The sequence below is a fragment of the Antechinus flavipes genome, chromosome 3 (genome assembly GCF_016432865.1).
Source record: "Antechinus flavipes isolate AdamAnt ecotype Samford, QLD, Australia chromosome 3, AdamAnt_v2, whole genome shotgun sequence".
NCBI lineage: Eukaryota > Metazoa > Chordata > Mammalia > Dasyuromorphia > Dasyuridae > Antechinus > Antechinus flavipes.
The window spans coordinates 500082396-500095715 of record NC_067400.1 but is presented as its reverse complement, the minus strand read 5'-3'; the positions used below and the strand labels follow the sequence as shown (position 1 = coordinate 500095715).

Genomic DNA, 13320 nt, shown 5'->3' with positions numbered 1-13320 from the left:
GTGTAATAGTAATGTATTCAACTATCAAATTGCAGGATTGCAGAGTTAGGGTTGAAAGAAATCTTTGAGGCATTGAGTTTAAGTCCCTATTTTATAAAGTATTGAGGCCAAAACAAATTAAGTGATTTGCTCAGGATCACATAACTAGTAAATTAAGTGCTTTATCTAAAGCTACATAGTTAGAAACTACAACAATAGGGACTTATATTTAGGTCCTATGAATTTCAGTGTTTTTTCATTGTCTCCCATTCATTGCTTGAGTCACATAAGAGAAAATATAACACATAAGAGGGAATATAACACAAGAAAAAACTATTAAATAAAGAGTTACATTTGAAAATAATTCAGAAAGCATTTATTGCAAGGCCATATTTTCAAGGCACTCTTCTGAATGCTAGATAAATATCAGAAGTAAAAAATCAACTGATTCATGATGTCACACACAAAAGCATAAGACATTAAAAAAACTTATTCTGTTGGTTCAAAACCAGTTATTTCTGAAACAAAACAGGTTTGGGTCACAATGAAAGTCAGTTGTATTTGTGTCATAGAGGTTTTGTAAATGGTTTCAGAAACAATTATCTAGAAACATTTAGAAAATACTATCTTGAGGGTTTTTAAAGAAAATATTATACATACAGTGATAAAGTTTAATATTTTTGAAGCAGGGTCCATCTATTGATGAATAATTAAAAAACTTAAATTATCAATATGTTGAAAAGTTTCCCCACCTGGAATAAAGGGATTTAAAAATTTTCAATAACATGTATAGCACTAAAAGAAATTATTTGGAGAAAGGGCCAAAAAAGAATCATAATAAAATATAAATGTTATACTTAATTGATATATATTTTTTAATTTTAATAAAATCGATCCCATTTAAAAATATTATGATAACTAATAAAACTTTCAATTTTCATCTGAATCATGGGAGATATCCTAAATAGTCCAGATAAAAGAATAATCCCCTACCAACAGCAAGTTTCTACAAGTACTACTAATTACAGATGACATTATATCATTGACATTTTATCATTGATTTGAGCCTTAGAATACTATAGTCTCTTCAATAAAATCTGTAGTCATTCAAAAACTATTATTTGGCAAATCACAGAAGAAAAGACAAGTGAATAAATAGTTAAGACAGGCAGCCCATTTAGGTAAGTCTTGGGAAAATATTGTAGATGGACAATGAGTCCAAAATTAAATAAGAGATCTTTTTGTACCATATTTAGAAATTGTGTGGCACTTTTAATGATCCCCAATTCTTGCCACAAAAACTCATACATTAAACACCAATATAATAACCGCACTGATGAGAGAGAGCCTTCTATTATCTAGTTAGATCATATGTAAGCTATCAGGGCTTCTACTTTTACTATTCTAATAAATCCTTCTGTAACAACAGTTCAAATTTCTCTTTATTCCCCAAAAAGGCTATTAATTGACTTTAGGTTAATTTAACATATCACCTAATGGACTAACCAGTCTTTTGCATCTCTAGTCTTGTTGACATAATTACTTTGCCTCCTGTTTTGGCAATGATATTCTTGGTAATATCTATGATTCTATGGTCCTAATGTCTTATATTCAACTTTTAGCATGCAAGAATTTGTTGGTAACAAGTTTTATTTCATAATGCATATTTTATTGCCATTTGGGTTAATTATAAAGATAATTACTTGAATTAAAGAACAATTGATAATTTTGTGTTTTTTGTTTTTGTTTTTGTTTTAGTGAGAAAGTGTCACATTGTGCCTAGAGTTCTAATATTTGTAATCTTCTTTCAAGTATATGTTGGATTTTTATTCATCTGTTGCAGAGTGAAAATAAATACATATATAATAAATAAATAAAAATAAAAATAAATGCTATTATTTTTAAATTTAATAAATTAATAAAATATTTTTAAATTATTTTAAATTATTGCAACGGAATGATCTTTGACCTTTTCAAGAAACTCCACTGAATGCACAGCTGAACTGCTAGGCTATTTAACCGAACTAGTCTGCAGTACCATCTGGTGGTAGATATCCTAATTGAAGGCCTAGTTTCAAAATGTGTGCTTTATGGATATAATTCTAATTCAATTCCAGTTAATGTCATTGCTATACCTGAATTAACAATTTTCAAAGAATTAAATATAATGTTTAAAATTAATATTATGCTTTTTCTGGTAATTTAGGAGACACTTCAGAATCTTAAAAGTACTCAGTATTCCAGCTCATCATTAAGAATACCAATTATCATTTTACCATAGACTTATGAAGTGCCTATTAATACAAATATATGGTTGATACAATTAGACAGATCTACTTTTATTACATTTGATTTTCTTCAGCTTTGTTCTGGCATGAAATAAATTATACTATTACTCAAATTATGATACCAAATCTTTCTGACTCAAGATCCAGTGCTTCAATTAATCTTCATCAAAATGAAACTAACCTCATTCACTTTAAAGACAGGTTAACTAGACTGGCATATCAAAAGAATGTTATAGACAGAGCAAAGGTCATGACATATGTTTTAAATCACAGATCCATTAGATGAAGTAGTAATTGGGTAAATGAAGACCAAAAGATTGGCTACATAAATATTTAATTGAGGGAGTTGTCTAGGGTAAATGATGAGCTAGAAAAGGAAATAGCAAACCACACAAATATCTTTTTCAAGAAAACCTCAAATGAGATCACAAAAACTCATTTACAACTAAAATGACTCAATAATAACAACTGTAGTGGAATAGTTTAGTACTCAGCGATCTATCCTTGGGCTCTTAGGCTCTGGACAATTCAAGGTGATTTTTAATGAGGTCAGGTAAAACAGATAATATATTTATAATACAAAGTTTGAAAGGCATAGCTAACATCATAGGTAACAAAAGTCTGTGTCAGGATTTCAATAGGTGAGAGGATTTTTGAAAAAGATTTTAGCTAAAGACACTGAATCAGAAGTTTTCTGTGTGAATCGACAAATCAATGGTATTTAGAAAGAATATGATGGAGTCTTGTTGAACAACCACATATGGCATTAAGAAAAAAGAAAAAAAGAAGCTAACAGAATGGATCATAAATATTTTGAAAGGCCATTACATGGGTCTGGAATTAGATTTATTCTTTTTGATTGCAAAGAAAATAAGAGCAATAAATAGACGTTACAAAGAGGCAAACAAGTTTGATATAAAGACAAAAAATGAAATATCCAAAATTAGAATGCCTTGTGGAATAAGTATATTCACCATCATTGGAAGGCTAGATGACTATTTGTTGATATGTTATTTGTTGATTCTTATTATTGTATGTTTTGGATTTGTTAACTGCTGGAGTATGTTCTAATGCTGATATTCTATAAAAGAAGAGTTAGGTGTAGAGTCATGAGGATCAAAGTAGCAGAGTTTTAGAAAAGAAATGCTTATTTGTAGCCAAGATGGCAAACAAATCAAACGATCTTGCACTGAGAAAAGAATTTTGGATTAACCAGTTAGGCCAATGATGATCTTCATGAGAACATGCTCATTAGACTATAGAAGCCATATCACATAGGATTAAGCAATGAGTAAGTAGACAGTAAAGACATGGAGATAGTCAATATAGAATCAATAGAGAATAGAACATTTTGATAACAGTAAAGAATAGTTTAGGACAACAGTTAGAGAGAACACTAGAGTGCAAAGAAAGATTTTTCAAATTAAAGATCTCTATATTTTTATACATGATCAGAGGAGCTAAAGCAGAGTGTCTTTCATTTCATTTTCCCTAAAATTCCTTCTCCTAATATACTATGCCACCACCCTAAATCTAGAGAGTATAAAAATATGTCCACTATTCCAAGCACAAAGTCTTATCATGCCCCTAAAATGATGATGTTAAACTGTAGAATAAAACACTTAAGCAATTACTTATTGTATTTAAGAGTCAACTAAGATTTTTTTGTGTTTATATAGAAATGTTCTTTCATTTTAATTAGGACAGATATACACATAATAATTTATTTAAAAGAAAAGAAAATATATTTGAGATGGTAAAGATGAAAACTACCATCCTAGTTTTCCCTTCCAAATTTTGTAGTCTTCAAATATCCTTTGAAATGTTGAGATTAACTTAGAATTAAAAGTTTCTTGAAAAAGGTAATAGGTAGCAGTATATGAAGGCAATATATAAAAGTTTAATGTATTAATAAAATCTATGTGATATTAAAAGTTCAAACTTTTTCATGAGCTTCAGATTTGTTTTTCTCAAGGCTGTAATGAATACCAAAATACATAGTATACTTTAAAAAGAAAAAAAAATAACATATGCGGAAATTATTTTAAAACATGCACAGGACAGGTAGGAAATATGAATATGTATTTAAGTTTATAATTCAGTCTCTAAAAGGAATCCAATCCATTTTATTCACTGGCATATAATCTATGAAAAGGCTACCTAGATATGTCATGTAGTATTTTATTCAAAATATTACAGATAGATAAGTAGCTCTTTTTTTTTAGTTCAAATAGACTTCATGCTCATTTTGACTTTTTCAGTGCAATTAGTTTTTGATGCAATTTCAATGTAATTAATGTTTCATAAAGTTAAATACACATTTGTGTAGATATATATATATATATAGATATATATGTATATAAACACATATACATATATGTAAATATGTATGCATGGTTATTCACAGATACATGTGCTATAATATGATAGAGAACAAAGTAGGACACAGAAACACTAAATTTAAGAGCAATCTAATTTAATCCAATAAGCATTCGTTAAGCAATTTGTATGTGTAAGATTGCTGGTGGTTAGTATACAAAGGGGAAAAAAAATGTCTTTGCCCTAGCAATCTTTCACTTTGGGGAAGAGAGTACAATATTATAACAGATATATAGGTTATAATAGGAGGGACAGAGCATTAACAATCTAGTAACTACTGAAGCTAGAAAGAGTTTCATATAAGATGTTGTGCATGACCCAAGCTATTTATGAAGCTAAAACTTCTAACAAGTGAGGTAGATAGTACTCATCAAAATCAAAAGCTTGGATTTTGCTTATTTTAAATTTGACTGAAATGTAAAGTATATAAAAAATTATATACTTTTGACATGTGAAAAGAATGGACATCTGGAGTCAGATTGTAAAGGGCTTTAAATGCCAAATCTGAGACTTTCCTTTTCCTTAGGGGAAGGAACAGAACTTGGAAGAATCCATATATAAAAACTGAAATCAAAGAACTTTTCTAATAGATACACAACATATGGCTATTACAACTCTTGAAACACCTTGGTTCAATTTCAGTTTTTCCTAGCACTATGAGAATGAGGTAATTCCAAAAACTTCTCAAGAATTTCTGTAGCAGAAATGTAGAAACCGGATCTTTGTTACTAATCTTACAACGAAGGATAAAAATGATTTGTCTCTCATAATAATGCTCTAGGGGTTATAGTTTAATAACTCCAATAAAGTAAAATTTTTCTCAGATGAACACATTATTTCAAGCCAACAGATAGCTTTCCTATCAGTTCACTCTACAGAAAACTCTTTACTAGTCATGGTAAATCTATACTCTTTTGATTTGGGGGCCCAAATTATTAATTATTAATTTCCATGTTATTTCCAACTTGTTTACTACAAAACAAGATAAATATGTTTTTAAATTTAGTTCTTTCCTCACTCCATGAACCGATTTTATATACATATATATATATACATTTTACCATAAATACAATTGTGTAGTCATCAGATAAAAAAATAAACTAAGGAACTGTGATTGTTCTTATGTCCTATAGGGAGTAAATTGCTGAAAAGTTCAGAGAAGCAACTATCATATATTAATTAAGATAATGCTTAGACTGAAATAGGACAAATAAAATCTTTATGCCTAGAAAGGGATAAATAATAATCAACAAATAACAAATTATGTAAACATTAATTACATTGTGTTAACAAAATTATTGAGCAAAGTATAAAAATTTATTTGGTAGAATTTCAGTAAGGTTAGTTTCATTAGAAAATGATGTGCTCTTAACAGTAAAACAAGGGTTAAATTATCTCCTAAAAACAACACAGAAAATTCAACACAGAAAAATTGCTGAAATTTATTATCTTAAGGGTGTCATTAATTTAGATTTTCTTTCACAATACTTCCAATAACAATCCCAATGTAGAAACTTAGTGATTTTAAAAAAGAGTTTAAAAAATGTGAGAAATATTCAAAGGCATATAGAACTATTTAATGATTATTGCCACCATTACACTTAATGAAGTCTAATTCAAATCTACATGTGTTTGCTGAGTGCCTACTAAGTTCTTCATAAGTCCTATAAATAAAAATCCAGGGAATTTGTAGTGTTCCACTTGACACAAACTGGCATGCATAGACCAATTATAGTAACTGAATAGCTATTCATATTAGAAATGTATTGTAATAAGTGACAAGTTCCTTGGCTACAATGACAAAATGAACTATTTTATGTGAATACATGTACTCACTTATGGCTACTGTAACTCTACAAATGAATGTCACATTACTACTTCTGCACTTATTTTATTTGTGATTCTTCAGAATAATCATTTAAGCATCTTTTGTGAATAGGGAGTTGAAAATTTTAAGGAAAGGAAATAAAAAAAAAACATTTTTACAAATAGCATAAAAAAAGATAAGATAAAATAAGGAGGCCTACTGGTGTATTTAATGAAACTGGCACACCATACTATTCTATTGTCTTATCAAGTAACAATTTCCAAATGTTCTGTCATCTGTTATTACTTACTTGATAATGCTCCTTGGAGGGTATATTAAAGGATTTATTTAATATCCAAATATGTTTTGCAGAATCAGAGGAACACATAGCTGCCTTTTTAAATAATGTTTTTTTAATCTTTAAAAAAATGTGATTAAAATTCTACATGAAGTTGAGTTGATATTGCAAAGATCTAAAAAAGCAAAGATTTCCATTCTTTAGAGAACTTGCTGACTAAAGTAATTCAATATCATGGGCATGCCTGCTTGTAGTTTAATATTAAGCTCCATAAAAATAGGCAAAAACTCTGTATTAATTCACTTAATAAAAATACATTACAGAAAAGAATCTAGTAAAAGCAATTACTTCAAATGTTTCTCAAAAGATACATCATGTAAAATCAGCACATTCATTTTGGCCGCAAGGAATAGTGGTATAGAAAAGAAAATAGAAAAGTGCTTTATAACATAACCTAAGGAAGTATTTCCTATTCAACCAAAGAAAAAGCTATTTAGTTTTAGCCTATCAAGCCCAGAGCAATGTCATGTAGAAGGAAGACCTTTAATCACAAGTGGACATCCCTATAAGCACACCCAGTGCTGACTCACATAAACTTCATTTTTATTTTAATGGATCCTAGTTCTGTATCATCTTTATTTTAAAATAATTCAATTTCTTAAAACTAAATTTTAAAACAATGTTAATAATTTTAAGAAAAAGAAAAGAAATAAAATTCAGATGAAGGAAAAAAGATAATTGCAGCTGACACAAATCAAATCAATATTATTGAACCATTAAAAAATCTATGTGCTAAAATGGGCTGTTTCTCAGGAATTCACACCTTATAAAAAACATGCTGAATTGGAAGCAATTAAGTTGAGTTACTCTGTAAATTGTATTAATAGAATTGCATACAATTCTCAAAGTATTTCTAGAGAGATCATTGAACTGATCATAATACAAGAAAAACAATGCTTTCTATATAAGAGAAAGTAAACACTTTTGAGAAAATATTCTCCACTTTACCTGATTTTTTATACTAGTACACATTTCTTTTCTTTTTCTTTTTCTTTTTTTTAAAGGAAAGCTTCCCTGTTTAAGGTCTCTAATATACAGGCAGACCAGATGCAGCTGTTTTACAAGTAACCTCTGCAGTGAAATAATAATGGAAATAAAGCTAACTGATAATGTCCTAGGTCATTATGTTTGACCTGACATGAATATTCATTTTAGGTCTTATAGTTTGAGGATCTCTAAGCTATCATTCTGAGGAATGTGTGTTCCAAAAGAATTTTTACCAAATAGTTCTTCAAATCCTGTTTTCACTCCATTATACCCAAAGGCATAGTGTTTGATATATGGGGTTGCTATATAATTATTGCTTACTATTTATTTTTAATCAGGTTGGAAAATCACATACATCTGTGCATTTGGCCAGTCAACCCAGCAAATTTAAATCACATGGGTACTGGTAACCTCAAGCAATCTGACAATTGATTTTTGTAAAATTCGACTTAGATATAGTTTAAGGATGGTCAACATGTTCATTTGTCACTCAATTTGCTTATGCTTTATTAAGTAATTTGTTCATATTTGTAGCATCAAATATTTCTGTAACATATATGTTAAATACACAGAAGTTATACCTATGGGCATAAGAAAGTAATAGAATAATAACACTTCATTCTATTGGATTTTTCTCTCACCACCTACCAAAAAAAAAACATAATATAACTGTATTTGAGTGATTTCTTAAGCATGTGTTAAGAAATGTAAGTTATATAATGTTTTCTATATATTATACTATTTCTATTCACTTTAGATAATTACCAAATTAATGAAAAATATATTAAGCAGTATTTTATTTGTTCCTTAAAATTTTCAATGATACTTCAGAGTTCTCAAGTATCATATAAACATTACAAATGGCAATGGTCAAATAAAATGTTGGCTAATACACAGCTTTTACAGTTCTACTTTTTAAAGTTTACACAATAGAAGGAACATATATAACTTGATAAAATAGTCCAAACTAAGATCAATTAGAAAGCGACAAAGGGAAAGATAAGTTTAAGGCTTTATATTTTACATGATAGAAAACAATAGTGTAAATGCATTGAGCCCTCACAATGTTATTTATCAGTTCTTAGAAAAAAATTTAAAATTGTATTGTTTAGATTATTTTGAAGCCTACACACCACACACACATACACACACACACACACACACACACACACACACACCCCACACACACACATTTATTTATTTGGCCAAGCATCATATCTTAATACCAAAAATATATATATATATATAAACAGAAACTTAAGCCAAGTTAAGAAAAATTCTTATTGAGTTGCTTATATTCAAATGGAAAGATGAATTAAATGTTTATACTTAGAATTATTTTTAATATAGTCTTTACCTTTAAAAAATTGTGTCAGCAACTAACACTAATGAACAATGTTGACTGAAAAAAGAATGATGCACTTAAAGAAGTATACTGTCTAGTTTTCAATTGAAGTATATTTTAAAATGTTTTAAATTAATAGCCCCTTCATCCTTTACTTTGATAGTGATATCATTACAAAGTATAATTAATAAAATACTTGGCAAGGAATAAGGGCTCATGGGAAATATAACATTATTGAAAATTAAAAGAGAGGTGTCAGTGTGCAAAAAAACCAAATGTTGCAAACTACTAACGAAGCAATGTTCCAGCATTAAACAAAATTTCATGATTACACAAAAGCGATTTAACAAAAGTCATAAAATATATGGGTTCAGGACAAATTCTGGACACATTTAAAATGTGGGAGCAAATATTAAACATACTAGTGGCTTAAAGATTTTTGTAAATCCCCCAAAAAACTTTCAGTTTTTTGTTCTACTTTTAGGAAAGCATCTTAACTGGAAAGAAATGACCACAAAACTTGAAATATTATTTTAAATGACCTACTTAAAGTTCACATTGAACATTTTCAAAATAGCAAAATATGATTCTTAACAAGTATAATATGTAATTCTGTAAGAACAATTCATATTTATTACAAAATAATCTAAGAACATTATGCCAAAGTATTGATCTCTATATTAAAATCCCATAAATTAACATTTAAAAGTTATCTTCCATCTAGCATGAGATTCAATGAATATGTTTCACTTAATATTGAAAGAGAGTAATAAATATGTATTTTGATAGGTAGCTTAAGGGTTTTAAATTTATTTCTACTATATTCTAGTATATGCTTTAAGCAATACTACAAGTTCTTTAAAACTCCACAATGGTTTCATCATGGCATTTGGTGAAGTCACTATTTTAATATCATTCTGTAAGATAATAGTTTTACTTGGGTTGTGTGTGAATTCAAGTAGATCAGATCCTAACTTGATTTGGCACCAATGTATAGATTCATGGAGACATATTCAAAGGATGTATGCATTGTCTGATAGTAAGAGACATTTACAACCCAGAATATAAGAGCAGGGCAGTCTCAAGTGACATCACCAGATCAACTGCAGCGTCAACCTACTCAAATATATATCCTCTACACTACTGCTTACCTTTCTCTTTTCTCACTAAAAGAAGCTTTACCTTGCCTCACCAGTTTTATACATGTCATTATTAAATAACAGAGATTTTTACCCAGTCAAAAAGCAGGCAGAAAGAATGAAACTGGCAAAAAATCAAAACAATATATCTATATATTCTTACAAAATTCACCCTATTAAAATACAGATCATTCAACCAAAAGAATAACAATGAAATAGTAAGAAGCAAATTCACTCTCTTAGCTAGCAAGATCACATACACTAGCTTACTCACATTAGGAACTAAACTAGATTTGTAAGCTTTGATTTTATGTAGCTTCTCTCTCTCTCTCTCTCTCTCTCTCTCTCTCTCTCTCTCTCTCTCTCTCTCTCTCTCTACTTCCCTTCCTCCCTCCCTCCCTCTCTCTTTCTCCCTCCCTCTCCTTGTTATGTTTTAATGTCATTTTAATTTATAACTTCTTGAGTGCACATTTACTTACAGGCATTTGTTACAGCGAAGCTGTTGGCTGTTTCAATGTTGTCCACATGAGGAACCAAATTAAAAGGTGCCTCCGATGCATTGGGGCTGGTGTTATGAAGAAAGATTGCTAATCGGAAAGCAGTATATTCCTGATCTGTGTTTCTGATGAATAGACCACCTATTAAAAAAAAAAAACAGCATGAAAAGCACGCTGAATTTTTTTTCTCTTTTTTTTTTAAAATACCATACCTACCATAGGCATAATACTGGCAAAGCTCTTCACAAGTAAGTAGTGATTTTATACAGGGATCTGTTTTTTCATTCTTGCTACTATCTTGGGTGCCTGGCTTTTGTCCCTCCTCAACTTCTTTGTATTTCAGTCTTGGGGGCTTCTCATATTTTACTGTCCCAATTTGTCATGACCACCATGACCTCTGAGACCATTTAGTGTTTCCCTTTCTCTGTCTCCTTCTCTCCCCATGATTCCCAGCACACTGCTTCATCAGCTAAAGCATCCTGCTTTCTCAGACTAAGTGGCATGCAGATTAACGGAAAAAGAGCTCCCATTTAAAAAACAAAACAAAACAAAATAAAAACCCAAGACATGGAGGAACTATGTTGACACAGGGGGGATGAGAGAAAAGGAAGGGAAAAAAATGAACTTTGTTCTCTGAAGCCCATGGACTAGTCTAATTAGCTACCTCTTTTACACAGTCCACGACAAATGATGCAGTGGTAGGGCTGAGCTTAGCTGGAAGAAATTCAATAGCTGCGTCCCATTAAAAGACAGGAAGGAAGAATAATAAGTGGAAACAAGAATGGGAGAGGGTCCCTAGAATCAAATGAGGGATTGGGGTAGGGGAGGTTAAAATCAGAAAAGGGGGGAAAGGGGTGGTGGAAAAGAGGATCTAACTTTAGAACCAGTGAATCTAGCAAAAAAAAAAAAAAAAAAAAAAGCTGAGATAGGGTGGGAAGACCAGTTTTCCCTCACAGTGATCTTTTCTGTAACGGCAAGCAAGCAACTGCAACGTCCAGCATAGGGAAAAACAGGTTTTTAAAACAATTCGATACCCCTCTAACCCCAAGGACCAAGGAAAAAGATGAGGAGAAACAATAAATAATATTAAATGAACCTCATGAAGATATTTTCTAACTTGTTCTAACCATTCATAAGTGACTTCGGTAGAAGGTAGAGATCTAGGGATAAGGGGAGTAGGAATGGGGGTGAAGAGAAAACACTGTAACTGATGAGTTAAATTTAAACCTTTATAAAAGAAACCAGCTTTGTTTTTGCAGGGGGAAACTTGAAAGGAAAAATAGAAAAAGAAAAAAGAAAAAGAGGTATGGAGCGACGTATCCCAAGGCTTTCCTGAATCCCGTATCAACAACTCATTTAACTGACTTTCGAAAATCAGCCCCACTTGCCACATGCATAGAGAGATGTAATGCAAAGCTTACCTATTTGAACGCTGCTTGGAAAAGCTCCCATTGCTAGTCCCCAAAATCCAGAAAATAACAAGACAAGCTGTCTGCAAATAATCCTCATCTTCTTTTTTCCTCTCTCTCTGGCGCGCTCTCTCTCTCTTTCAGATGCTGCTCAGAGAGGCATTGAGGAGGATGGCGCTAAAAACAAACCACACAGAAGGGGAATTTTTTTTTTTAAACGGACGAAGAGAGGTAATTGTTTCCCCCCCCCTTCCCTTAGCAATCCATTCTGAGCTGCCGAATTTTTCCCGCAGTCTCCATCGCCCTGGAGAGGTTTTCTGTCCGGCAGTGAATGTTGCACATGCAAAAGATGGTGGAGTTAGGTGGTGGTGGGAGCGTCTAGTGGCTGCACTGAGAGATGAGACATGCGCTATATCTTTCTTTCCCCTTGCTCTCACTCCCGCTCTCCTTTCACTCTATCACATACACACATACACAGGCGCAGTTACCGCACACGCTCGCGCCACACGCGCGCGCGCGTACACATGAACACACACATACTCACACGCACGCCCCTCCACCCCTCTCCTTCACGAACCCAGACTATCTCCACCCTTTTCCCACTCACATCTTAAGTGTAACCCCCTTCAAGCAAGCCGTCTTCACCACCCAGTTTTGTCTCTTTGCTTACTCACCAGAGCGCCCCACTCCTCGTTTGGTTCCTCCCTTGTTAGCTTGGACACTGGGCTTCTCTTCTAACACTCACTGAGCTTCCACAGCAAACCCGCAGCCGGAGCAGCTCTTAGAATATACCCACCCCACCCCCCTCTACGCCCCACTTCTGGTTGTCTCCCTCCTTCCTGGTCTCTAGAGCTTCTCAGCAGCGCTTACTTGGAAATAGGCTTGCCCGCAAGGTCAGGTAGCCCAAATTTAGGGCTGGGGAGGTTAAGACCTCCCCATACTGTCCCCCTGAGCCTCAGGCTGCATCCTGGCAGCCTCGGAGACTAAACCAACAGCCACCCTGCAGCCCTCGACCTCGTCCTCTCGCCCTCTCCTTTTCTTGACAAGTCCTCCCCTCCGACTCAGCAGAAGCAGGAGCAGGAGCCGGAACAGCAGAAGCAGCAGCAGCAGCAGCAGCAGCAGCAGCAGTAAC

The 13320-nt window shown here is 32.3% G+C and overlaps 1 protein-coding gene across 8 annotated transcripts in view; it reads right to left on the bottom strand.

Annotated features, from left to right (window-relative positions):
- Nucleotides 1–13260, bottom strand: part of GRIA4 (glutamate ionotropic receptor AMPA type subunit 4) — a 485575-nt gene extending 472315 nt beyond the window's left edge. For 2 of the 8 annotated variants that reach the window (XR_007952112.1, XM_051986912.1), the window contains exons 1-2: nucleotides 12201–12587; nucleotides 10762–10920 (exon numbers count right to left, since the gene is read on the bottom strand). Coding sequence is in view for 7 of the 8 variants with exons in the window: in XM_051986912.1 (XP_051842872.1) it covers nucleotides 10762–10920; nucleotides 12201–12288 (247 nt within the window). In the remaining variant the exon portion in view is untranslated. Of the gene's footprint in view, nucleotides 1–10761; nucleotides 10921–12200; nucleotides 12590–12862 lie in introns of those variants that run through there. The other 6 variants (XM_051986908.1, XM_051986911.1, XM_051986910.1 and 3 more) reach the window with 6 other exon arrangements.
- Nucleotides 13261–13320: the final 60 nt, after the last annotated feature.